The 27,800-nt window shown below is 36.6% G+C and overlaps 1 protein-coding gene across 2 annotated transcripts; it reads right to left on the reverse strand.

Moving 5' to 3' along the window:
* Positions 1-2,714: 2,714 nt before the first annotated feature.
* zfyve28 (zinc finger, FYVE domain containing 28) lies at positions 2,715-27,499 on the reverse strand. 2 transcript variants are annotated; one of them, XM_067366870.1, is made up of 14 exons: positions 27,176-27,499; positions 20,154-20,294; positions 17,711-17,848; positions 17,309-17,511; positions 17,003-17,092; positions 16,717-16,806; positions 16,445-16,546; positions 13,763-15,202; positions 13,492-13,584; positions 10,748-10,911; positions 10,465-10,581; positions 10,263-10,364; positions 9,203-9,306; positions 2,715-6,640 (listed from the first exon to the last, which is right to left on the reverse strand). In XM_067366870.1, exons 1-14 carry the CDS (start codon positions 27,209-27,211, stop codon positions 6,509-6,511), a joined length of 2,952 nt encoding a protein of 983 aa, XP_067222971.1. In that variant the 5' UTR covers positions 27,212-27,499; the 3' UTR covers positions 2,715-6,508. The 2 variants fall into 2 exon arrangements, with proteins under 2 accessions (XP_067222971.1, XP_067222970.1); XM_067366869.1 differs by having other exon boundaries at positions 13,492-13,587.
* Between the last annotated feature and the right edge of the window lie 301 nt (positions 27,500-27,800).

Raw genomic sequence — 27,800 nt, forward strand, 5'->3', positions numbered from 1 at the left:
AGATGTGGTCAAACTGAAGGGACGCTGCCTTCATCCTCATCTCTTCCCACACCATCACATCTCCATCATTTACTGCTTCCAGGGATCGATGATGGAGGATCTCCCTGTGGCATCCACTAAGCTATGAAAGTGGGTTTACATCATCTTTGCAAATGGAGGAAATGTATTTAGGACTCTGGGGATCTTAGCCAGCTGATGCAGATCTCAGAAATGTTCCCATGACAACTGCTGGTGTTAGGAGGCACCTAAAAGACATACTTGACTGATTCATAAGAGCACTTCATAATGACTTCAAAATACATAATGTAATATTTTTCATATTAAAATATAGGAAAAGGTCAAGTTAGTCAGTTTTTTTTTTAAAGAAGTCTCTTATACTAATTTTTTTAAAAGAAAAAAAAAAAAAAAAAAAAAAAGAAAAAAAAAAAAAGAAATATTATATTTAAAATAAGAGCTTTCTATTTTAAAATATGTTAAAATGTAATTTACTGCGAATGGCAAACCTGAATTTCCAGCAGCCATAAGGCATTACATTATGATCTTTCAGAAATCATTCTGAAATGATTTGGTGCTCCAGAAACATTTATTATTATCTATGTTGAAAACAGTTGTGGTGCTTAAAGGTGCCCTAGAATTAAAAATTGAATTTACCTCACCATAGTTGAATAACAAGAGTTCAGTACATGGAAATGACATACAGTGAGTCTCAAACTCCATTGTTTCCTCCTTCTTATGTAAATCTCATTTTTTAAAAGACAGGCAAATCTCAACATAACACCGACTGTTACAGTAACAGTCGGGATCATTAATATGTATGACCCCAATATTTGCATATGCCAGCCCATGTTCAAGGCATTAGACAAGGGCAGGATGTCTGGATGTGCAAAACAGAATCATCAGACTAGGTAAGCAAGAAAGGACAATAGCGAAAAAAGTGGCAGATGGAGCAATAATAACTGACATGATCCATGATATCTTGATATTTTTAGTCATATTTGTAAATTGTCTTTATAAATGTTTCGTTAGCATGTTGCTAATGTACTGTTAAATGTGGTTAAAGTTACCATTGTTTCTTACTGTATTCATGGAGACAAGAGAGTGTCGCTATTTTCATTTTTAAACACTTGCAGTCTGCATAATTCATAAACACAACTTCATTCTTTATAAATCTCTCCAACAGTGTGTAATGCTAGCTTTAGTCACGGAGCACTATCAAACTCATTCAGAATCAAATGTACATCAAAATAAATACTATACTTATAGGCGATTAGACATGCTGCATGACGAACACTTTGTAAAGAACAATTTTGAAGGTTATATTAGCTGTGTGAACTTTGTTTATGCTGGTTAAAGCAAGCGCGAGCTCCGTGGGCAGGGAGCACGAGAATTAAAGGGGCCGCAGCCTAAATCGGCTCATATTTAATGATGCCCCAAAATAGGCAGTTAAAAAAATGAATAAAAAAAAAAATGTATGGGGTATTTTGAGCTGAAACTTCACAGACACATTCAGGGCATACCTTAGACTTATATTACATCTTTTAAAAAGACGTTCTACGGCACCTTTAATATTTTTGTGGAATCCTTTATACATACAGTCAAACTAAAATTTATTCAGACACCTTGAACATTTAATTCATTAATACAATTTATTCATTATGGTTAAAAAAATGGTAATAAAACATGACAAGATTCGAGTTAAACTGTGTCAGAAAAATTAATCAGATAACACTTAAGCAAAACACAGTCAGGTCAAAGTGTATGAATAATTTTTGGTCCCACATTTTTATTCTGCTATCCTCACTGACATAAATAAACTAGTGTCCTGCACCCACTAGTAAAAAAAAAAAAGATATCTAGGTGTCTGAATAATTTTTGGTTTTACTGTATATTTTTTAATAAAAAAAACAAAAAGTTCAGAAGAACAGCATTTATTTGGAATATAAATATTTTGTAACATTGTCTTTACTGTAACTTTTGATTAATTTGAGGCATCATTGCTAAAGAAAAATATTAATTTCTTAAGAAAAAATTCAGAAGGACAGACAGATTAGATTTTTCAAGATCATTAAAGACTATTGATTGTCTCAAACCATTTCATGGTGAGTTAGCTTTGCAATCTTATTGAAATAGGTTTTGTCATTAGGCAGCAGGCTCTGTAGAGATGTTTCTCTTGGTGACGAACATTCTTTACAGCTATGAAAACTGCTTCAGATGATGGTGATATTCCTCTGGAATTAAACTGGAAGATTCACATGCCCCGTTACATGCACACATTTATCAAACAAAAGCACTGATATCCTCTCACTTTAATACTTCAGGTTCTAATGTTTTAACAAAAGTTTAATGATGATTTCAGAGCAGCATATAAAAATGGTGTGAATGAGTAGGAATGCTTAACTGTTTAAATTCCATGTGCTTTTGTTTTGATTGTATTCCACTGATGGTGACTAGTGGCTGAATGTGTAATTGCAAAGGTGATTACTGAATACTGTGGTGATGTACTTTGAAATGTTTTACTGTTTAACATAAAAAAATAATAAAAAAATAAAGTTGAATTACAAAAAAATAAAATAAAATAATAATAATTATGATTTCAGCATGTAAAACAAAAACTGGGTATATGTGATCTTAATATCCAATGCACATATCTCAGAATAGGCCAATGCACCTTGTGTCATCCATTTGTACTCCGAAAACAAAGACACAAGAAAAACAGCAGAGACCTCCAGTTATGTAAAGAAAACTTCATTTATTACTTTCATCGCATGACATAAATACTTAGTAGACTTCGAAAAGTTCTTCTTTACATCTTATTAGACTGAACCGGCCATTACAAAATAAGAACAAGCTTTGAATAAATAGAGTAAATTCTCTCATTGTGATTCTCTTTATACAGAAAAAAGTAATTTTGTACATATATAATTTCATTATTTTTTTCTCTGTAAAATAAAACATCTGTATAATTTTAAAGACTCGTATCTTATTTTTAATACAAAAAAAAAAAAAAAAAAAAAAAAAAACAAACAAACAAACAAAAAAAGATTCAGAAGAGGGCACAAATCAGAAACTGAGCTTATCACATGACAGGCTGGAAGTTGAGTCTTCAGACGCTGAACCTGCCATCCGAGGAAGTATTCGACCTTTGGCTGATTCTCAGTCACCGTCTCATTTCAAATCATAAAACATTCCAAGAGTAGCTGTAAAATCAATCCTTCAGTATCAAGCCGATGTACAATCAAGACATTCCTGAGGAACACTCATGGTATCAAAACAGGAAGCAACAAGAAAAATGACAATTGTTCCACTCTGCAAATGTCTACTTGATCGTACCACTCAATAAAGATGGAAATCTGTATACAAGTCTATATCGCATCTACCCGGAAGTGATTCTAAAGCTATAACTGGAGTAGTGTGCAACTGCAAATTGATTCCAGTGTCAGGTGAAGCAGTCTATCCCAACACTGACAGACCTAGAATGTGTTCAGCTGACTACAGGTGAGTAATATGAAGGCAAAGCAATCAAGAGGTACTTTCAAATCTTATTATAACAACCAACTCCAGTAGTGGTAAATCTGGAAATAATCAAAAGACCTTGCCGTTAAAGGGATAGTTCATCCCAAAATTAAAATTCTGACATTTACTTACCCTCAAGTTGTTCCAAAACTGTATGAATTTCTTTCTTCTGCTGAACACAAAAGAAGGGTTTTTTGAAGAATGTTGGTAACCAAACAGTTGATGGGCCCCATTGATTTTTTTCCCCATACTATGGACGTCAATGTGGTCCAATGAAATGTTTGGTTACCCAAAATTCTTCAAAATATCAGCAGAAGAAAAAAAAAAAAATCATACAGGTTTGGAACAACCTGAGGGTGAGTAAATAATGACAGAATCTTCATTTTTGGGTGAACTATCCCTTTAAGAAAAAAAAAAAAAAAAGGAACTGAAAAGTCTGAATAAATATAGCTGTACCCTGCCGTTCCAAATGATCATAAGGGAAACGTAAATGCCATTTATCATTATAAACCTTTAAATATGCATAAATGAACAACAACAACAACAAAAAAGTTTTGCAGAATTTTAAAGCTGTAAGTCTGTAGACATTGTGAATGTCCAGTAAACGCAGCAGTATGATGAGAGCGAGGACAGGTTTGAATACGGGAATGATTAGCTTTAACACTCGGTCAAAGGTAATGAGGCAGAAAGAGGTAAAGTATTAACCATCAACCAGCAGAATCAAACTGCCTCAAGTGTGATGTAGCTTACAATATTGCTAGAACTGGTCATACTCAACTTAATAAACGCCACTTTACAAGATGCATGCAAACATTATTAGACCTTTATCTTACTAGAAACCATTTGTATTTGGCTGCATGGGTGCCAAGGACTTACAATAATAATTTTGGCAAAAAGGAATGCGTTCTGTACTCATTAATAAGGCTAAATAAATATATGACATGATAAAATTATGTAATTCATACCATTTCAGAGTCAATCAGACTCTTTAGTGTTGGAAAACAGTGTCTAATAAAGTATCTACTGAGAATGTTTAACACTAAGATCTCAGAAACATGTAATTAACATCTGAAATCAGGTGCAAGATTCAAGATATCTGACTGTAAAATGACTTGAGATCATTACACATAATAAATCGTCAAATGTGGCATCGATTGCAAGCTGTGGCCGACTTCAAATGCTCCTCTATTTGCCATACAAAGTGCATAATATGTTAGCCAGTAGTGTTTGTCATATCGCTCCATTTCAGATAAAACCGTTTTGAAGCACAATATCGACATGCTCAATCTTAGACCAGCTTGACTGCAACAGCTGGTGCATTTATACGGCTCCTGCGTAAATTTATAGCAATTACGGATATTGCCTGTTTATAAGAAAATAATCCTGTTTGATTTCTGAAAAGTGATGAAGTTATAAAAGCAGGTGTTTTGCAGTTAATACTGAGCCAAATATTGAGATTTCAAAAGCAGTGAACAAAACTAAAAAATGTTCCTGATCGCATTAAGATCCTAAACCAACACAGGATCATGATGTAGTATTTCATTCATTAGTTAATGTCAAAAGGAGGTCAGATTTCCAGGTTATCCCCAAAATCTGAAAAAAAAATTGCATAAAGAAAATGAAGCCAATTTTAGGCTGATTAAAAATAAAATCAGCATGAATTGAATTCAGCACAATTATTGTGAATACATCACAATTTATTTTTTCACATTACAATAATGAGAATTGGCAAAGTGCTAAATGACCTTAACATTAATGCAGAAATATAATAAATCAGCTTCATTTCCTTTATGTAACATAAATTAAAACATCTTTTTATTTTGAGGTAAAAATATGACCCAGATGTCATATTTTTGACAGGATTCATGAGATTCGTCATTATACATCTTCAAATATGATTAACTTTCTACAATTGCAAATAAAACGTAGTGGTTGGTCATTATATAATCCACAAAAAAAGTGCAAAGACAAAGAAAGGCATCTGCCTATTAGTGTAGAAGACAGTCAGGATTGACCGATACGGTAGTGTAGGCATACTGTAACGGGATGGGACAGTGTGAGAGGGGTCAACAGGGATGAGGTAGGGGGTGTAAAGTGTTCTTTTGTACCAGAGGGAAAAGCAGAAGGCTCCCAAACTGCTGTAAAAGGCAATTACTTTACAGTTACAGAAAGAAAAAAAAGAAAAAGAAAAGAACATCCAAGTGTTGCACATTCATTTGCATGAGGAATATGAGAGAATCTTCTCTTTTGGAAGATATATTAAATCCATGTCAAACTTTCAAGCATATATACACACATCTTTTTTTTTTTTTTGGCCATTCAACTAAATCCTCAAATATTACTTCTGTTTTACAGAAAGCAGCATTATTTCCTTAAAAAAAAAAAATTTTGGGGAAAAACAAACATCTGTGCTATATTGTGCCACAAAGGTGTCACTGATGGTGCAGTTAGTGTTAGTATTATTGTCTTCATAAGTCACAGTTTGTTATTCTCATATTTATAATGTGCTCACAGTTTACATTCATTCTAGAAATCTGAGCCCATAAAATCTCCGGCGCTAATAAAGCCGCAATTACTGCCAGACAAAATCCTGTTAACAAGCTGCATGTCTCTTGTTTGTGTTGTTCGGGTGCACTTCTGTTTCACAGAATAGACCGCTTGTTCCATGCTCGATTAAAGCAAATTTGTAATTAAGCTCATTATTCAAAAGCAAAGCCCTAAATAAATACTTTGGCTCCCATAGCGATGGGGTACTTCCTTTATGTGCTTGAGGCCTTCCCAACCCGTCCATTTGAGTCCTTCTTTGTTCCCTGGTCAAGGATTTTTCTTTTGCTTTGAAGTGATTGCATTTAGTGTTCATATTTACATTTTTTTTTTTTTTTTTGGATGATGGTGAAAATGATGTGCATGTCTGTTCTCACTGAAGTATCAAACCTCAGTAAAACTTCTTGTAGTGTGCTTATGTCTTTCTGTGTTGTGTGGATGTATGGTGTGGTCAAATACCAGTCCTGTCGCTGTAGAAAGGCGTTACGTGGAAAATGTAGCAGTGAGTGCAAACTCTCACCGGCTTCATCTGACCGTATCTAGGCAACGGAGCCGAGTGTGAAGAGCAGCGGGAACAGAAGATCTGCAATAAATATAAATCATCTGATTAAGATTTGAATCAGGTGAAATTGTTGTTGCAAACAATGTTCTTTCAGCTGAAAGCAATAGAGAGCAAGAGTAAGTGTGTTTACATTCACAATCTTACATAGATTAAGCTTAAAGGGTTAGTTCACCCCCCCTAAAAAAAAAAATTCTGTCATTAATTACTCATCCTTACGTCGTTCCAAACACACAAGACTTTTGTTTATCTTCGGAACATAAATTAAGATAGCAAACATGCTTGAGCTTCCACTTACCACATCTAATGTGGTTAATGAATGTTTATATGTAAAAAATAAAAGCCTAAATTTAATCAGTTAATCATATAAAGAGATAGTGTCTCTTTAGAAAATTTGGACTAAACTGTTCAATTCATATGGATTTGTTTGGCGATCTATTAAACTTCTTGAAGCGTCAAAGTGTCAGTCGCGTACCTGTCTATGAAGGGATAGAAAGCTCTCAGATTTAAAGGTCCCGTTCTTCGTGATCCCATGTTTCAAACTTTAGTTAGTGTGTAATGTTGTTGTTAAGAGTATAAATAAAATCTGTAAAATTTTAAAGCTCAAAGTTCAATGCCAAGCGAGATATTTTATTTAACAAAAGTTGCCTACATCGAATGGCCAGTTTGGACTACATCCCTCTACTTCCTTCTTTAATGACGTCACTAAAACAGTTTTTTGACTAACCTCCGCTCACAGGAATACACAAAAAAGGGGGCGTGGTCTTGTGTGACCAGAGTGTGTTTGTCGCCATGTCGTCGAAACACTGTTATTTTCATCCCGCAGTCCAATCACCTTTGTTTGGCCTTCCCAGGGACGCTGTACTTAGAGATCAATGGTTACAATTTATGTTTAACTCGGTTCCCGAAAATTATAATTGTGGTATCCTTACTGCAATAGTTAATGTTGGACTGCAGTACACATAATGGCCACAAGAGGGGACTATGTTTATATGGCTGTTTTCCGTATGAGGTATACTTGTAAAACTATGTGCAGCACACGTTATGGTAAGAGGCGTGACCTTTCCGGGCAAGGTGCGCTCTCTATGGCTCTAGGTGCGCTAAGCTGCTGTCGAATCACAACACAGGAACCGCTGGCACAATCAGAACTCATTACGTATTTCTGAAGGAGGGACTTCATAGAACAAGGAAGTCATCAGCCCGTTTTTATGACAGTGGAAACAGCGGTATACAGATAAGTAAATTATGTGAAAAATACTGTGTTTATTTACACGCGAAACATGAACACATGTTATATTGCACACTATAAACACAATCAAAGCTTAAAAAAATAAAAAACACGAAAAACGGGACCTTTAAGTAAAATTTTTCTTCTTAATTTGTGGTCCGAAGATGAACGAAAGTCTTACAGGTTTGGAACAACATGAGGGTGAGTAATTCATGATAGAATTTTGATTTTTGGGTGAACTAACCCTTTAATATCCTGATAGTTATTAAACTGCTCATACAGTTTAAGCAAATGTTGATCTGCACAGGAAGAGTTTTGCCATTATTTCCCTCTGCATGCAAACAAAATGTTCTAGTGGCTTGTTCAGCATGGGCATGTCTTGCGCGTGTCTATTTAGGTTTTGACATCAAAACCAAAGAAATTTTCATTTCAGGGTTCCTACATATTACAGTGTCAAAATGACTCAAATTTCCAAACCTCTCTAGATTTTTCACACTGTGTTTGTGGTTCATACAGCATTATATTTGGTATATAGTACAATCATCAGTTTTTTTTCCCCCTCGCAGTAATAACATGCGCTTACATGAGAAGAAACCTAAAACCCTTTATAACCTACATATATTAATTTCTGACACAGTTTGATACTGTAATCATGGTTTGATGTTGAATGATCACCAAAAAGCAAAGTACAGTCTGATTTGGATGACTGATTGTCACTTATGGTAAAAGACCAAGAGCTTTGCATAATGAAAATGTGTACCTTTTCCAATTCCAATTTCGATCAACTTAAGCTTACAACGCTTTTGGGAAATGCTGCCCTATAAATTACTCAAATGAAATTCCATACTTTTCCAAACTACGTAGGAACCCTGTCATGTAAACTTGGTTTTCTTGCATATTTATAATGAGCTGAATTATTTTTAAAGAAGTTTTCTCCCATTTATTTTCTACATAGAAAGTAACAAAAATAACAAAAACAGCAACAAAACTTTAAACCATAAACCAAATCTTCCTTCTCCAAAATGAATTACAACATTACAGACATTGATTTGAAGCAACAAAAAAAAGTTTAGAAAAAAAATAGTGTTTTTTTTTTTTAATTTAATTATGCTTGCTCATTTTGCCAATTTCTACATTTAGACTACCTTAGGTAAAATGTAAAGCTCATTTAAAAAAAACAAATGGATTTATATAAAGTAGTTTAAGAGTTTAGGCAGACTGACTATTTATAATTTTATAAGTTAAGTTAGTTTATAAGTTACATTTTACAGCTATGGAGAAAACGAATGGGATTTTTACGTCTGGAGCCATCTGTTGCACTCTACAGTTTGAAGGGTTTGAAGATCTGACTGCTGTACCTTTCCACAGCTCCTGCAGTGATGTTTTCTTCTGATGACTGTAAATGGTGCTTTACATGCAATGCAGGAATTGCAGGCCTCATCTGGTACCCATTCAGGAGGATCTGATGTTGAAAGAAGAACAGAAAAAGGGTTGCAAAAACTGATAGAGGTCTGCAGGTGTTGTAAGCAGTGGCTGTTTACATATTACTTATTAGCATTAAAATAAATAAAATAAAACCCAAAATAATTCTCATTTTCATTTAGTTTAACTTGAAGTACTCAAATAGCTAAAAATGAAATAAAAATTAAACTATGAAGAAATTTACAAATTTAAAGTTATTAATTACTATATGCAACAAATTTACTAAATTTAAGTAAAATTTAAAATGATATTAGCAAGTCAATGATACTAAAATAACACTGTCTAAACTTCAATATCAGATGCATTTTCACCAATCCTTTCACAAGTGGACGACGCTAAATACAGGTGTAAATGGGGTCTAAAACGTTTTGAGCATGTCTACAACCACTTCCAGAGGTTGTTGAAAAACATTTGACTGGTTTGATATTGTAGTGTAAACACTCATGTGGTCAAATGTGTTCAAATAGCCACAAAAGACCCAAAAAAGACAAAAAACAACAAAAAAAAAAAGACCAGAAAGTGGACAAGAGTAGTATGTCCAAATTCACAGCTTCATAAAACAGCAGGCAGAAAGCTCCTGGATGACCTACTACTTCCATCAAGAATCTGAATGTGCATACTAAAGAATCTTTACTATCCCAAAAGGACACGGGAGAGGATTTGTAAATGGTGGGTAAGTGACGCAACTTACGTATTAGGTCACATGACAGTGCCAACAAGGTGGATTTAGACATATTCATACTAAAGAAAACATACTTTGTCACCGAAAAAAAAAAAAAACAAAAAAAAAAAAAAAAGTAAAGTACGTACTTGAAAAGTACCTATTCAAAGTATGCGATTTCAGATGCAGCCTAGGTTTTGAACACAGTCGTATTATGAACATCAAAATAAAATTCTCTTCATATTGTGAGCATATAGGTGGTGTACTGAACTAACCTTCAAACTGTCCCTCTCGGGCTTTGGCAGCGAGCTCTGATGAAGAGATGGTCTCCTGACAGAGAGCGCAATCTTCCAGTACTGCACTGCCGAGACACGGACCTGAGGTGCATATCAAACAGCACATTAAACTAATGATGTCTGGCATCAAGCGATGAAAACATGCTGTTATAGTTTCCGTATCTTTCAGAAGCACACTGACCTTTCTTGGGCTTCTCATTGTCCCCTTGATCGGATTTTGTAGCCATGACCTCAAATAAAGTCTTTAAGATGCTTCTCAGGTCACTCGCATAATTTGTTTGCAACTGATCAGCCACACCTTCAGATGTTTGAAAAGACATCAACACAAGAATTGTTACTTAGTTCCTGGGGTTTAATTTAGTAGAAAATATGCTTTACCACTTAAACATGGCTTTACCAGTTCACATCACAAAAGCTCCACAGGCAACACATCCATGTCAATTCTATGTCATTAGGTAACACACCTGATATGCAGACAAAAAGACGATGGATGAGGTCACTACTGCTATGGAAACGGGATCGAATTTTGTTGTGAGCAGCAAGTTTGGCAGCTTGCAAAGCCACTTGAATCTCCTGGTGATCCAGATCCTCAGACATGTCCGAGCTGGTTGTCAGGCTACTGACAGGGCTGAAAGAGAAAAATATTAGATTTAAATGAATAATAATAATAATAATAATAATAATAATACCATATCTCTTCTAAAATATAATTTATAACAGCAAATTTAAAAAACAAACAAACAAACAAACAAAAAAAAAAAACTATGAAGTGTGACTAAGTAATTCCATGGTTTGAAAAAGGGTGAAGATTGCTGGCCTTCATCAAGGGAGAAATTCACATAATCAAGTTAATCCAAAAAGTGTGACCCTATGGCTGAGGGAACACTGTGGATTTTGTTTTTGCTGGAATTACAGGGCAAATTTTAGGATTTGATTTTCACATATCATTCACATCAGCATTAAAAGAAATATTTCTGAAAAAAATATGCATTTTCCACTGCAAAAGTGGTGCTTGTCAAAGTGTTATGTCATTGCTATGTGCAACAAGATATTCTGAGAGGTTGTTCAAAGCATTGCCATGTCATTACTGAGGGTGGTTGGGTGGCTGACAAAAAGGGTAAAAAAAGAACCCACTGCTAGAGTTCTCAATATCTCCAAAGCAACTGCATTTAAAATATACATTTAATCAGTTCAAGCATTTCCTGAGAAACGAACACAGGACGCTGGCAATGTTAAACTGAGCCATTAAAACATTACTGTGTTTGTTTGAACATCTCAACTCGAAACAGCACCATTGTCTAAACATTGGCTTTTGGGAGGGAGTAACAATGAAAAATGGGTAAATGAGTATTTAAAAACCTGTTTGAAAACCAAAATTACACACCTTAGCTAGTACAACCACAAACTAAACAACCTACAGAGTGCTTCAGGAATGAGTCCTAAAACCCGGTAATAAGTTGCCATTTTGCTCTTCTGTTCTATAGTCCCAAGTCAATTGGTTTTATAAATGGGTTTTTGATTAAATGCCAGAAATAAAGTCTTTGGTTAACACAAGCCCAAGATATATATACATATAATTTTTATACATTCACAAGCCATTATGGGTCTTGAAAAAGGTAGATGCTCACAAGTGGCTACAGAGGTTGTCCTGGACATAAAATAGCCTCACGCTGAACAGAAAAACTCATTTCCTCACTAGTCGCCTTGTTTATAGCCTAAATTTAGCTTTTTATTTCTGGTGATTGTATTTAAGCTTTAGAGCTTAAAAGGGTTAGTTCACCCAAAAATGAAAATTCATCATTTACTCACCCTGATGTCATTCCAAACCAGTAAGACTTTTCAACTTCATTCAACACTCTCACATTTTATTAAAAAGTTCTTCATTTGTTATCAAAAGATGAACGAAAGTATTGCGGTTTGGAACAACATAAGGGTGAATAATTAATGACAGAATTTTAAAGGTGCCCTAGAACTGAAAATGTAATTTACCTCGGCATAGTTAAATAATTAGAATTCAGTACATGGAAATGACATACATTGAGCCTCAAACACCGTTGTTTCCTCCTTATGTAAATTGGATTTGTGCAAAAGACCTCAGAAGAACAGGCGAATCTCAACATAACACCGACTGTGAATCAACAGTCAGGTCATTAATATGCACGCCCCCAACTTTTGCATATGGCAGCCTAAGCATTAGACGAGCCTGTATTAAACATCTGGAGCAGCACAGCCGAATCAACAGACTTTATGCAGGTAAGGAAGCAAGGAAAACAGCGAAAAAAGGCAGATTGAGCAATAATAACTGACATGATCCATGATAACATGATATTATTAGTGATATTTGTAAATGGTATTTCTAAATGTTGCGTTAACATGTTGCTAATGTACTGTTAAATGTGGTTAAAGTTACCATCGTTTATTACTGTATTCACGGAGACAAGAGCCGTCGCTATTTTCATTATTAAACACTTGCAGTCTGTATAATTCATAAACAACTTCATTCTTTATAAATCTCTCCAACATTGTGTAATGTTAGCTTTAGCCCCGTTAGCCGCAGCATAGGCTACTATCAAACTCATTCAGAATCAAATGTAAACATCCAAATAAATAAATACTATACTTACATGATCTGATATGCTGCATGACAAACACTTTGTAAAGATCCATTTTGAGGGTTATATTAGCTGTGTGAACTTTGTTCATGCAATGTATTATAAAGCGGCAAGCTTGGGGGCGGGGAGAGCGAGCATTTAAAGGGGACGCGCGCTGAATCAGTGTATTTATAATTATGCCCCAAAATAGGCAGTTGAAAAAATTGAATAATAAAAAATATATGGGGTATTTTGAGCTGAAACTTCACAGACACATTCAGGGGACACCTTAGACTTATACTACATCTTGTGAAAAAGGGTTCTAGGGAACCTTTAATTTTTGTGTGAACTAACCCTTTTAGATTAATAAACCCTGTGTTTAGTTGTGAATATTATCTTGATGAACAAAACATGTACGAATCATAAACTTTTGTTGGTGACAGAGCTTATTTTCTGCAATAATCCAAAAGGCAATGGAAAAATGCTATTTGCTTTTTGTCAAGGGAACCAGGCTCTTGCTAACTTCTGGGATGGCCTATGAAAATTCATCATCCCTGCAGCACTCCATAGCAACAGTGCTCACATATTCCACCATTACCCATCAGATAAAACTTTACCTGGGTGTGTATGAACTTGACAAACTGCATGTAGTGACAGAAACACCATCAATGTCACTGCTGGGGACAGAACTGAGGGGGGACCCTTGAGAACTGCTGCAGACCATTCCGAAAAACATGAGGGGGGTGAAAATGAAATATGAGAACTGAAAAGAACGGCAACCTTCATAATGAAATTAACTCATATACAAAACAAGGTAACAAAGAAAACATTTCCAAGGTTTTTCAAATCAAGAAAACCTTAATTTATACTCAACAAAAATAAACAAACCTAGAGATCTTTCTGTTATCTTCTTTGGACTGTTTTCCAAAACCTTCCGATCTCCCTTTTACTGTAGTGCTTTGTTGCGTATGGCATCCTGTGTCCTGATGGGTGCAACTAGGTCCTCCATCCCCTTGTCCCAAGCCTCTATCCTGAGCCAGAAGAACCCCTGAGGTGCATTTCTCACAGCAGGAATAGTGCGTACAGTCCTGACTGCCATTCTCTTCTCTCGCTTGGTTCTGCACAGAACAGTGTGGTACAGAAGGGGTGAGGTGGCCCTGAGAAGGGGGCAGGGTGAGCGGTAAATGTCCATTTCCCTTCCCTGGGCTGGCAGCAGCTACTGCTGATTGGATTACAGAGCTTGTGATGGTGAGCTTGTGCTTCTCAAATCCCAGCGCCATGCCCCGGCCAGCAGGCTCCATGGCATCCTCGTGGTTGTCAACGCATCCGCCAGCACAGCACACACAGGAATTAAGCAGGCACTGAGTGGCAACTAAAGTCCCACCCTCACCGGGTTCAGGAACGTCAGCTGAATGAGGCAAGACGACGGCTATGTCGGTCAAGCTTGGGGAATGAGGGTTAAAAATAACAGTGGCAGAAAGCTTCATTCCACCGGTGCGATTGGCGATTTCTTCCGCAGTCTGTACGCTATCTTCCTCCTGTGACCCTTCCCAGCCATTCACCATGGGCGATCTGTCGGAGTTCTCCACGGACTCAGCCGATTGGCTCAGTTTGCGCTGACATTCCAGATTGGTGGTGTTGCTTGATTGACAGATTGTCAACCAAGCATTACTTGATGAGTCAGTCAACGGGATGGGTCTACTGTCCTCAGGGGATCTGAGGCATACGGTAGGAAGGGCAAGTTGTCCGCGACACAGTTCGCTAGTTACACCAGACTCCAGGTCGTCCATAAAGAATAATCTATCGTCATCATGGTAGGAACCTGGGGCTCTCCTTGGAGATGCCTGCTGGCTGGAGGTGGCACTGGAACCATCGAGGCTACTTCCTCTATAGGGTCGAGGCTGGTGGGCTGGGGACTGATTCTGACTTGGAGGGGAAAGAAGTGTAGACATTTCATCCCCCACTTGATGCACCATCATATTAAGTTGCTCTATCTCTTCTTCATCATACTGCATAGAGCAAGCCAAGTCTGTATCTGTGGCCTCCTCTTCCTCACTCTCACTGGAGGTGTCGGGCTGCTCCATCTTCACCTCATCCTCTTTCCATAGAGAATCTTCTTCCTGTGCTACACAAAGTGTGAGATCCACCACCTCCTCAACTCTATCATCCTTTTCCAGTGTCTCTAGATTGCTCTCGGGACCAGTGGAAGCGGCCGGGTCATTGGTCGATGGCATGCTGGAACCTGCAGGGAATTCTCCATCCTGGGAGATGCAGAGGCTACGCTCCAGCGTCATGAGCTCTTCTTCTGTTAGTGTCTGCAGCAGATCCCTGATGTGAAGAACACAATTATATGATCAGAAACCTGCCAAGTTCTTCAGTTGCTACATAAAAAGTTAATATGATTTAAATTTTAAATGCCAGTTCTACCCAACTACAATTACCTTTTTTTGTCTGTGAGATTGAATCATTTTCAACATGTGGAAGCATATTCAAAGCTATTCCAGGGCTCAACGTTATGAGTGTTTCACTCGCATTTGCGAATAAAAATAGATGTGCGCAAATTGTAAAATGTATTTAGAAGTATGTGTATTTTTTGTATTCTAATAAATTAAATCATTTTGCTTGTGAATGTCTCACTGAATCCTTTATTAATGAGGTCCTAATTTTTTTAAACTTAGCGTCAAGCCCTGTATTCCGAAAGTTATAAGAACACATTTAAAGGGTTAGATCACCCAAAAATGAAATTTCTGTCATTAATTACTCACCTTCATGTAAGGTTTTTGTGCACAAAAAGTATTCTCATCACTTCATAATATTAAGATTGAACCGCTGTAGTCACGTTGACTACTTTATTGATGTCTTTAGTACCTTTCTGCACCTCAAAAGGTGCAAATGTCATTGCTGCCTATGAGAGGATCAGATACCCTTGGATTTCATCAAAATATCTTAATTTGTGTTCCAAAAACAAACAAAGGTCTTACGAGTTGGGGACGACATAAGGGTGAGTAATTAATGACAGAAATTTCATTTTTGGGTGAACTAACCCTTTAATTCTCACAGAAAATCATATTCATGTTATGGCTGACAACCAATACAAAAGCAAATATTATAAATCTAAATAAAGAAATAAAGTTTATTGCTTTTGAAGACTCATGCATAATGTTGGAATTTGATAAAAATAGTAAGTCTACACCATATGTGAATGGTGCAACAAACTAAAAGATATCCCATTATAAGCAGTAGTACTGTCTAGACTACATGTGGCATGGCACGGCGTGACTCAACGAAAACAACGACAGTTCTATTTCTGACATACTCCACGCACTTGCGCTACATCAGACAACAGTACAAATGGAGCGTTCAGTGTTCCAGATGTGGCGGTGTGGTATAAACACGGTTACTTCATTGACTACAAATATCAACCAATCAACACCAAAAAACAAACCAGATGAAAAATAAAAACAAATAACCAAACTTAACTGAAGGAAAATGCCAAACAAAAAAGCAAAGCAAAAAATCCAAACAAAAAACTAAATTGAAAATTAATCAAACAAAAAAAGCAAACCATACCTTATTTTTCTCAGCAAAGTACGGAAGGGCCGGAAAAGTTCAGACATGTCCTCTGGTTTGCGGTCGAGGTTAAGAGGTCCTTCAGAGTAGATAACAAGGCCACTAATAAGAGATAACATGACAAAGGATATCATTACCAGGTGAGCAGGCAGAAACGTGTATATATATATAAAAGAAAAGAGTATGACTACAGTGTGAGGACAATACTTAAAGAGGGATTTAGAGGTGAATGACAAAGAAAAGACAGATAATTAGAATGACATATCACTTACCAGACAATGGCAAGTCTAGGAATTGTAAACATAAGAGCTGGTTCGTAGTCATCAATCATGTCTTGTGTAAGATACTCAAGCTTCAGGGCCCTTGAGGTGGGAAAACATCAATACTGTATAATAATATATATAATATACACATATGCATATAATTAATATGTTACTTCAAAATTATATTGATCACGATTCTACTCCTGTTTCTTTCCAATTGATAATGCAATACATCATGAGTATTGAATTGCAATATAGTTGATGATGAAACCCAATCCAAGACCTGAATATTCACCTCTCAACTGTCTCACAGAAGAGCACAATCACCTCCTGCTGGATGTAATACTCTTTAGGGGACTTCACAGGCACCATGGCTGACACGTAGCTACAAAAGGAAATAGACAGATCCATGATTTGATCACATTAATTTCACGTTTTGTAATAATAGTACTTTTAATTGTCTGCTGAAATGATGTTTGCAAAGATATCTTGTAATGATTTATGAACCGTCCAAAAGCATAAATACAGTCTAGTCATCATTATAATTATATCATCATAAGTGGATGCAAAAATCGAAACAGCTGTACACATTTTAAGGTACCTGAGCTCAAACTCAGCGAAGAGGATGTCAAACTGACGTAGCGCTTCCTTCATGCGGTCTGTGTAGTTGTTGAGATCTCGTAGCGCTTGGTCTCGGGTGATGTTGCGTACTTCCTCCAGGCTACGGGTGAGGTCTTTAGCCAGTGGTCTCATGGCCATGCTCTCGATTTCACGATTCATGATGATCGATCCTGCTGCCAGGCACTGGAGAGAGAGGAGGGATAATAGAGTCTCTGCTTCTAATAGCTTATGCCGCCCTGATTCATGGCCACAAGTGACAGCTATGATACACTGATGGTGAAGTAGATCATCAAGTTCTTTATATTCATGTTCTTTTGAAAGTTAACAAGAAAGATTTCTAGGGAAGATCTCGTTCTGAAGGAAAGCAGTTAGTGTGCACTACCTCTGCGCCAAACCACAGCTGCCCGGCAAGGTTGTCATGACGGATCTCTTCTGGGAACTTCACGCAGAAGTCTCTGTTGGCTCGGTCTTCAGGTATGCATTCATCCATGATCTGATTTATGATGTTCAACACATTGTCCTATACATGTATTGAAAAGATACATAGAATAATCACTTGAAGGATCTACGCGAGACAGAATTGTAATTTCAATTTTTCCACTTTTCCAAGACGATTCCACTTATGGGATTAAAAAAAAAAAAAAAAAGGATTAGAGACTGCACTCAGAAATTGAGAATAATTTTAATTAAAAAAAGTATATATTCACTATAAAAATTCCAATTTCCATTACTTTACCAGGCCTAGAATTATTGATTTTAAAATTCCCTGATAATCCTGGTTTGTGTACAACAGTGAAGATCCTACAAACAGCTTCAAGGTATTTAGTGGATTTATTAAAATTAATTCACTCTATCCACCACCATTCAAAAGTTTGAGGTCAGTAAGATTTTATTAATTTAAAATAATCATAAAAAAATAATTATAATTTTAATATAATTTTATTCAGCAAGGATGCATTAAAGGGGTTAGTCGACCAAAAAAATGCAATCGGGGTTATATTTAAATATATATTTAATATCCTGGCATTTCCAAGATTTATAATGGTAGTAAATGGGGGGCGTGATTTTAATAAAGGCCTTCTGAAGTAAAGCGTTTTTGTAAGAAAAATATCCATATTTAAAACTTTATTAACTATAACTAGCTTCTGGCAGACGACCGTACGCATACTGTGCAAGTCGGCTTGTGCCACAAGAGTAACCTTTGACACGACGTATGATGGAGGATGTAGGAGTATAAGCTTCAACGCCTCTCGCTGCTCAAACAAATAGGGCTGGGCAACAAACTCAAGCTCATCTTCTCATCTCGAAATTCTCTGACATTTCTCGTTTAAGACTTCTAATTTGTGACCGGCGTTTTGTTTTGTTCTATCCTCTGCGCTTCTGCATTCATCACTACGTCAATTTTTTAATTTTTTGCTGACTTCAAAAGCTTGGAAAAGCCAGGATATTTTAAAATATAACTCTGTGTTTATCTGAAAGAAGATTGTCATATACACCTAGGATGGCTTGAGAGTGAGTAAATCATGGGATAATTTTCATTTTTGGGTGAACTATCCCTTTAAATTATTTAAAAGTGACAGTGAAGACTTCAACATTTTTACAAAAGATATCTATTTCAAATGTTCTTGTGAACTTTCTATTCATCAAATGGGACAGCTTTCAAAAACATTCTCAGCTTCCCCAAAACTTTTGCAACTTGTCATTGAAAGAAAAATGAGTGAAAAAGACTTAAAGGTCCCGTTCTTCGTGATCCCATGTTTCAAACTTTAGTTAGTGTGTAATGTTGTTGTTAAGAGTATAAATAAAATCTGTACAATTTTAAAGCTCAAAGTTCAATGCCAAGCGAGATATGTTATTTAACAGACGTCGCCTACATCGAACGGCCAGTTTAGACTACATCCCTCTACTTCCTTCTTTAATGACGTCACTAAAACAGTTTTTTGACTAACCTCCGCCCACAGGAATACACAAAAAAGGGGGCGTGGTCTTGTTGCGCTCCCACGGAGAAGAGCAAGAGTTGCGTTTGTAGAGTGTGTTTGTGGCCATGTCGTTGAAACGCAGTTATTTTCATCCCGCAATCCAATCACCTTTGTTTGGCCTTCCCAGGGACGCTGTACTTAGAGATCAATGGTTACAATTTATGTTTAACTCGGTTCCCGGAAATTATAATTGTGGTATCCTTACTGCAATAGTTAATGTTGGACTGCAGTGCACATAATGGCCACAAGAGGGGACTATGTTTATGTATATGTCTGTTTTCCGTATGAGGTACTCTTCTGAGTGAGTGCTAACGTTGTACATTTTCTGTCGCTGCTTGTGGAGACTAAAGAGTTCAGTCTCTCGGGAATTATTGTCTTTAGTGTTCATTCGGCACAACACCACAATAATCCACATGTAAAACTATGTGCAGCACACGTAATGGTAAGAGGTGTGACCTTTCCGGGCAAGGTGCGCTCTCTATGGCTCTGGGTGCGCTAAGCTGCTGTCGAATCACAACACAGGAACCGCTGGCACAATCAGAACTCGTTACGTATTTCTGAAGGAGGGACTTCATAGAACAAGGAAGTCATCAGCCCGTTTTTATGACAGTGGAAACAGCGGTATACAGATAAGTAAATTATGTGAAAAATACTGTGTTTTTTTTACACGCGAAACATGAACACATGTTATATATTGCACACTATAAACACAATCAAAGCTTCAAAAAAAAAACACAAAAAAACGGGACCTTTAAACATTAATCATCCCAGAATGGAAAACAAACACTTGATAAAACTGTCCAAACAAGACTAAGCTCTGTACTGTGAGACCATTCAGTGATTAACCTGGCAGGAGCGGAACTGGTTGACCAGCAGGGTACACCTCTGAGGGTCCTTCCTGCCGTCCAAACTGTCCAGCTCAGTGGCCACCTGGTTCAGCTCTTCATCTGCATAGTAGAACTGGGCCAGCAGCTGCGGATCTGACCTCTGCATGGAAAAAGAAAGTAAATGTAAACAGATGGTCTGAATGATCTAATCAAGTACCAGATGATCAAACAAACTAGTGCTGAATTAAGCAAGTATCAGAGTTCTGCAGTATGGTGTGTGTCTGGCACAGTGTAAAAACATTTGTCATTTAAACAGGCCTATCTTGCCACAACAGCATGTCGCACACATGAGAAGAGCATTTAAGGTACTAACTGAATGTAATGATAGATGTCAGCACTGGATTCAAAAGCACTGATGAGGATTTAGACCTTTGGACCCCTTCTGCTCCATTGGGCACTCAAGAGGAAACATTCTCTTGCATCATAGACAGTGAATATAGTCCAATTTCAAAGATCTTGGTGTCTCACAAAAAATTGGAAACAATTTTTGATGGAATATGCACACTACTACCAAAAACAGAATATGAATTCAATAGGTTTTTCTTTTTATCAAAAGGGACAGTTGTTTTCTAACGCCATAGCAGCTTCTGTGGCTATTTTCATGGTGAGAAAAAAATTATGGTAAAACTATATCAGGTTTCAACAATCCATTTTTGCCAGAAAGAAAACTATTAGGTTTAACCATTTTATAATGTTCTTCAAAAGTGTTAACGGAGTAAAAAAGGTTTCTCACAGGGTTAAACCCAGCACAATCTAATAAAACATGCTTCAGGGATAAAGGACTTTGACAGAAATAATATATTGGTGGATGATCTTCTCCTAATATTAAAAACTTGCGTGTCATCCAGAAATGGCCTATTCGGCTTTACATTGTTCTCTTTATCAAATAAATACTGTTCTTTTGAGCTTTCTACTTATCAAAGAAGTATCCTGATTTTTTTTTATAATAATAATAATAATAATAATAATAATAAGTTTTATTTATTTAGCGCCTTTCAGGAACCCAAGGACGCTTTACAGAAAGTTGCAATATAATATGAATACATATAAGTATACAGTCTGTATCAATCAACCAGATGGAACAGACAAAGAAGGTTAATCACAGTGCTGGAAAGTTGAGGCAGACAATCAATTAACAAAACATAAAGTGAATAAGTATGTTTTGAGGGCAGTTTTAAAGGTCTGAAGAGAGGAGATATCACAAAGGTTTTGTGGTAGCTTGTTCCAGAGCTTAGGAGCTGATATGCTGAAAGCCCTACCACCCACACTTGATAGACGGAACTTGGGTACTGCAAGCAAGTTTTCAGTGCTCGATCTCAGAGTACGGGCAGGGACATAGGGGATAATCATTTTGCAAAGGTAGGAAGGTGCTAAGCCATGACGAGCCTTAACTAGAATACGAATTTTAAACTGGATGCGGTAATTAACAGGGAGCCAGTGTAGTTGCTGTAAGACAGGGGTGAGGTGAGCTGATTTTTTGGTAAAAGTGAGGACCCTAGCAGCTGAATTCTGAATGAACTGCAAGCGATTTATGACTTTTTTGGGTAGACCATAAAGCAAGGAGTTACAATAATCAAGATGTGAAGTTATAAAAGCGTGAACAACAGTTTCTGCATCTTTGAGATTTAGTGAGGGTCTTAAACGGACAATGTTGCGAAGATGGAAGAAACAGGACTTGACAAGCTGATTGATGTGGGGTTCAAAACTTAGCTTAGAATCGAACACCACACCGAGGTTTCGAATAGTGGGAGAGGGTTGAACCAGGACACCGTCAATGTTAACAGAAAAATCGTGTTGGGTGAGATCAAGGGATTTAGGAGCTACTAGCAGAATTTCAGTTTTTTCCATATTCAACATTAAGTAGTTTTGAGCCATCCATATTTTGAGATTTTGTAAGCAAGATGTTAAGGAAGGGGGAGGAAAAACAGAGTTAGGTTGTACAGTGAAATAAATGTGTGTGTCAAATGTCAGCATAACTGTGAAAATTAAAGCCATGGCGCCAGATGATCTGACCTAGGGAAAGTGTGTAGATTAAGAATAAAAGTGGACCAAGGACAGATCCTTGAGGCACTCCACGGGAGAAGGGGACAGAATGAGAGTTGAATTTGTCAATGCTAATGAACTCTTGCCTGTCTGTGAGATATGATTTTAGCCATTGTAGAGCCGTTTCTGAAATGCCGATTGCAGACAATCGGGACAAAAGTACAGAGTGGCAGACAGTATCAAAAGCAGTCATTCTTTCCACCTTTTACAACATTGATAATAAGAAAAAGAAAAAGAAGAAAATGTTTCTTGAGATGCAAATCAGCATATTAAAATAATTTCTGAATGATCATGACGCTGAAGACTGAAGCAATGCTGAAAATATAAATTTGCATCACAGGACTAAATTATATTTTAGAATATATTCAAATTGAAACCTGTTACGTAACAGTCGGGGTGTACACCCCAATATTTGCATATGCCAGCCCAAGCAAGGACAATAGTGAAAAATGGCAGATGGAGCGATAATAACTGACATGATCCATGATAACATGATATTTTTAGTGATATTTGTAAATTGTCTTTCTAAATGTTTCGTTAGCATGTTGCTAATGTACTGTTAAATGTGGTTAAAGTTACCATCGTTTATTACTGTATTCACGGAGACAAGAGAGCCATCGCTATTTTCATTTTTAAACACTTGCAGTCTATATAATTGATAAACACAATTTCATTCTTTATAAATCTCTCCAACAGTGTAGCATTAGCCGTTAGCCACAGAGCACAGCCTCAAATTCATTCAGAATCAAATGTAAACAATATAACAGTATACAATACTCACATAATCCGACACATGCATGACGAACACTTTGTAAAGATCCATTTGAGGGTCATATTAGCCGTGTAAACTTTATTTAGGCACTGTTTAAGGCAAGCACGAGCTCCGTGGGCGGAGAGCGCGAGATTTAAAAGGGGCCGCACAGCATAAATCGGCTCATATTTAATGATGCCCCAAAATAGGCAGTTAAAAAAATCAAAAAAAAAAAAAAAATCTATGGGGTATTTTGAGCTGAAACTTCACAGACACATTCAGGGGACACCTTAGACTTATATTACATCTCGTAACAAAACATTCAATGGCAACTTTAATCAAATAAATGCAGCCTCGGTGAGCATAAGAGACTTCTTTGAAATACATAAATAATACCAACCCCAAACTTTTATTTTCCCATTTCTGAAGAGTTCTTTTTTACACTACTGAAAATGTTGCATGTCTGGGCAAAATCTCCACTATTATAATACTGTGGTTGCCAGGGTGTTGCCATGTGGTTACTAAGGTGTTCAATGCTAGCCTATTCTTTTTTTATGCATACTTTATCATTCATAACCGGTCCATTGCGCAAGCTATGCAGGATGAGTTACACAATACACCAAAGTTTTATTCAATTCCTTAACCTTAAACATAAAGATTAATAATAGCAATGTTTGCCTTAGCAAGCAAAACTAACATGTAGGTTTATGGCGTGTCTCATGTAGCCTGTACCTAAAGTTGAGTGTTATCTGCAAGTTGTGATTTGGAGTGTATCCAGATTGGGACATCTATGTTTCCTGGACTGTGGCCATTTGTAATCTGCACATGAATTTGACTGGGAAGTTGCACGTGGCTGGAACATGGACCAGAGCTGAGTATAAGCTGATTTGAACCCATCAGCCCTATGATGCCCACGCAGGTGCAATCAAACCACTAGAGACTCCAAATCACCAAAGAACAACTAACAGAGGTGTAAAGACTACCTGAAATCCACACTTGAGTAAAAGTACAGATATCTTACAGTAAAATGACTCAAGTCACCAATTCCAAAACGACTTGAGCAAAAGTCTTGGGCCTGGTTTCACAAACAGAATTAGGTCTTAGTTCAAATAGGACATTTAAGTAGCTTTTATAAACATGCCTTAGAAAAAAAAAGAAAAAAAAAATTACCTCTGTGCATCTTGAGACAAAACAATGGCACTGACATATTTTAAGATATTGTCTGTGAAACCGGGGGTTAGAGTATCTGATTTTAACAGTACTTAAGTATTTTACTCGTACTGATTGTAGGCTCAAAGATACACTAGTACTCAACAACTGAGAAACATGCCAGTGAAACACAAGAAACAGTTGATTTGTGAGGAGAGTATTCACGTTTTTAGATTCTAGAATCAAAATAAAACTCAACCTAAAAATTGCAATAAATCAAGGTTGACACAACAGCCTCTTAAACGTCTACAGACACTCATGTCTCAGTTAAACGCTCAAACAGGGCATAAGCAAAACAATATCATCCAAAATGTTCTTGTCAATTTAATGTATGAATAAAAAAATGTTAAGCAAAATGAAATAGTCAAAGCCTCCTTGCACTGGATATCATCGGCCTCATCACCGGCTGCAGCCATGTCCTCGTCTCATATATGAAACACCTTGCCAATACACTCGCATTCACATAAAGTAACCTTGTTGACAAGTTCGGGTGAGTAAGGGAAAAACGCACAAGATATAGTACCTTCAATGCCCTGTAGATGGCGATAGTGCTTCTTTTGTAGCAGAAATAAACTGCTACAGAAAACTTTAGGTGCCAAGCAAAATGAAACGAGTAATCGCATTACTCATTACAAATGTATTGGAGAAAAAAGTACATATACTTACTCAAAAATGTAGTCAAGTAGAGAGCAAAAGTTGCTAATATCAGTAAAAGTACAAAGTAGCCAAATAGTAATTAATTATATTTACTCAAATACTTTAAACAACTGGGGCCAGTTGCACCAGCTGTGCGCAAGTTACAACGTAGACTAGTTTTCACGGAAATGGGCACTAAGTTACAACTTACGCACTACTAAATATTTTTGTGTTGCACCATTAAACTTAGTTGAAGCGTAACTCTACGTACACACTAAATATTTATGGAAGCCTCCTATCAGGAGTAACGGTTGGAATAAAATAGCAGACTGACTGAACTGCATCAATAAGCTCTTGTTTTACCTGACAGACTTCATTCTTTACACATATATGATGCTGCTGACATTTACACTCTCTTAAATTTTAAGAGAGAGAACATCATGTGAAAAGATTACTTTGTTAGACACTCTTCAACACGAACCCGTTAAACAGCGCACCGCTGTGTGCGTCGGTCCTATCACTCTGTGTTGTGCATGTCAAATAAAATCAGTCATAATCAATAAATGTAATTTCTTATGTTTTTGTTGTTGTTTCAGTATTTATTTATTGATCCTTATTAATTTCGTTTCAAATACAGTTTCTGAATGTTATTTACATATAAAAACATTTATGATTAAGTAGTAGGCTATTATATTTAATGGGAACTTATTTTTACTGTTAGCTACGTGAGGCAAAATAAGTCAGAATGAAGGATAAACTGAAATTCACGGCATTTCAACAACTTCTGCTCCTGTATTTGAAGGATAACTGAAGGTAAACGTCATATTATGCGACTACGCATTACTTTACGGAGACCTTACGAGCTACTAGCTAAGTTCTGCCTTAAGAACAAATGGTGCAACCGAATAAAGTACAGAGTTAGTTACAAACTAGCTAGTAGTTACTAAGCCACTAGTGTGGACTTTACGTTCCAATTTAAGAAAGAACTTACGAACGGCTGGTGCAACCCTACCCTGATAACTAAGCGCACATGGAATTAAATAGGGAACTAAAAGATGCGGAAGGCCTATACAGAAAGATAAGGAATCAATATTTGTGTGACTAGCTATTTGGGTTGTGCATGGACTTCAAAGTGATGGAAATGTCTGTACAGTAGTTATAAAACTACAGAAAACTAAAAATAAGAACCTGCATCATGTGACTTTCGAAGCTTCATCCAATCATCTCGCATATTTGAATAATCTTTTCTATTTTACTGATTGTGTACACTAACAATCTGTTAATTTTAGAAAGGGTCACATACCATAGTTCATTCCCAATGACCACAACAGGCATGTTTGTGAAGAATGTATCCAAGTGAGTCACAGGCACAGAACTGCACCCATGGGCCAAGGCTTCTTTGACAACAATGAGTGTTTGTACATCTCAAGGGGTACCCAGGGTTTAATTCCAACAAAACACTTTTCTGCTCTAATATCCTGTTGTAAGATTATTCTGATTTTTTCAGACATGTTCCCAAAAATGTATTAGACTGAAAAGTGACCCTAATCTCTCATAGAAAGTCTTTAATGCATTGAAAACAGGTTGCAGACAAAACTGTAGCAAACCACAATTGCATCAGTTGCCCTAGGTGTGGACTGCAAGAATATTTCATAGCTAAAGCTATGAGCTGTGGTGAAATGTGTTTTTTGATGTGTAAAATACAAACTGCTGACAGCAAGAAAGTTTGGAGCCACACAAAGGGCCATTAGACCTCAACCTGGTGACAAACCTATAGCTACAGCCAATGTACAGAAATATCTTATCCAATCTAACTGTATTGATTTTTTTTTAAGGTTATTGTTGTCAACTAAAAAACATTTATACTAAATAAAAATATAAATATCAGATGAAAAACAAACTAAAATGAGAACTTAACTAACTGAAATAAGGCGAAGCACTAAAATGAATAAAACTAAAACTGAAATAAATAAAAAAATAACCTTTTAAAGCAATATTATGAACATGACTTTGTCCCTTCATAATGAACGAACAAAGTCCTCTGAATGAATAATAAAGGGCTGTGATTCAAAGATCTTACCTAGAAATAAGATAGTTCGCATTAAATTATGCCAAAAAAGCTGTCTAGGTAGGCAGCTCACATCATGTGATGCTAAAAGACTGTTTATGTAGACAGCTAGCCTTATACGACGCCCCAAAATGCTGTCTAGGTAGGCTGCCCACATCATATGATGCCCCAAATATACTGCCTAAGTAGATAGCTCGCTAGGTTTTAAAACACATTCATTTAATAATAAAGCTATCTGATGAGTATTTATTAATTGAACTGATGGCAAGCTTACCTTTGGCTTATAAAGCCACTTTCGGAACCGATTCATCTTTGGTCACCTCGCCAGTTTAGCGACAGCTCCGTACCAAACCCGAACCGAACCTTTAAACCCGCACACAAACACACAGCTAGCGTGCTAAGCTAGCGCCTGCTCTTCAACAATGCCGTGCTTACAGTATTAAGCAGAAGCCAAAATAGCAGACACGGACAGTGTTAGTCCACTATTAATTAATCGCAGGCACGGACTCTGCCCTTATATCCAGCAGTCGAGCGGTTGTCTTTGTCCCCAAACACACAGGCTGCTCATGACTAAGCTATTGAGCTAGAGCTCAGTCTGACTACGGAAGTTGCGCTGCTTGATGACTGATTACACTCGGGTTGCCAAACAATCCGCTTTTTTATTCCTAAATAATTTAGTGTAGTTGTTTATCGCTCTTCTGTTTTAGTTTAGATAAATAAACAAATAAAGGAAAAATAATATTGTCATACTGTCTTCACATAATAAGTTTTTATTTTGCCATTTTTTTTTTTTTTACTTTTCTTGTTTTTGTGTGTGTAAAGCACTTTAAGCTACCAAAACGCGTTTTAAATTAATTTTATCAATATTATATTTTTCCACTAAATGTTTATTTGTTTTG

Source organism: Chanodichthys erythropterus, chromosome 18 (genome assembly GCF_024489055.1).
Source record: "Chanodichthys erythropterus isolate Z2021 chromosome 18, ASM2448905v1, whole genome shotgun sequence".
NCBI lineage: Eukaryota > Metazoa > Chordata > Actinopteri > Cypriniformes > Xenocyprididae > Chanodichthys > Chanodichthys erythropterus.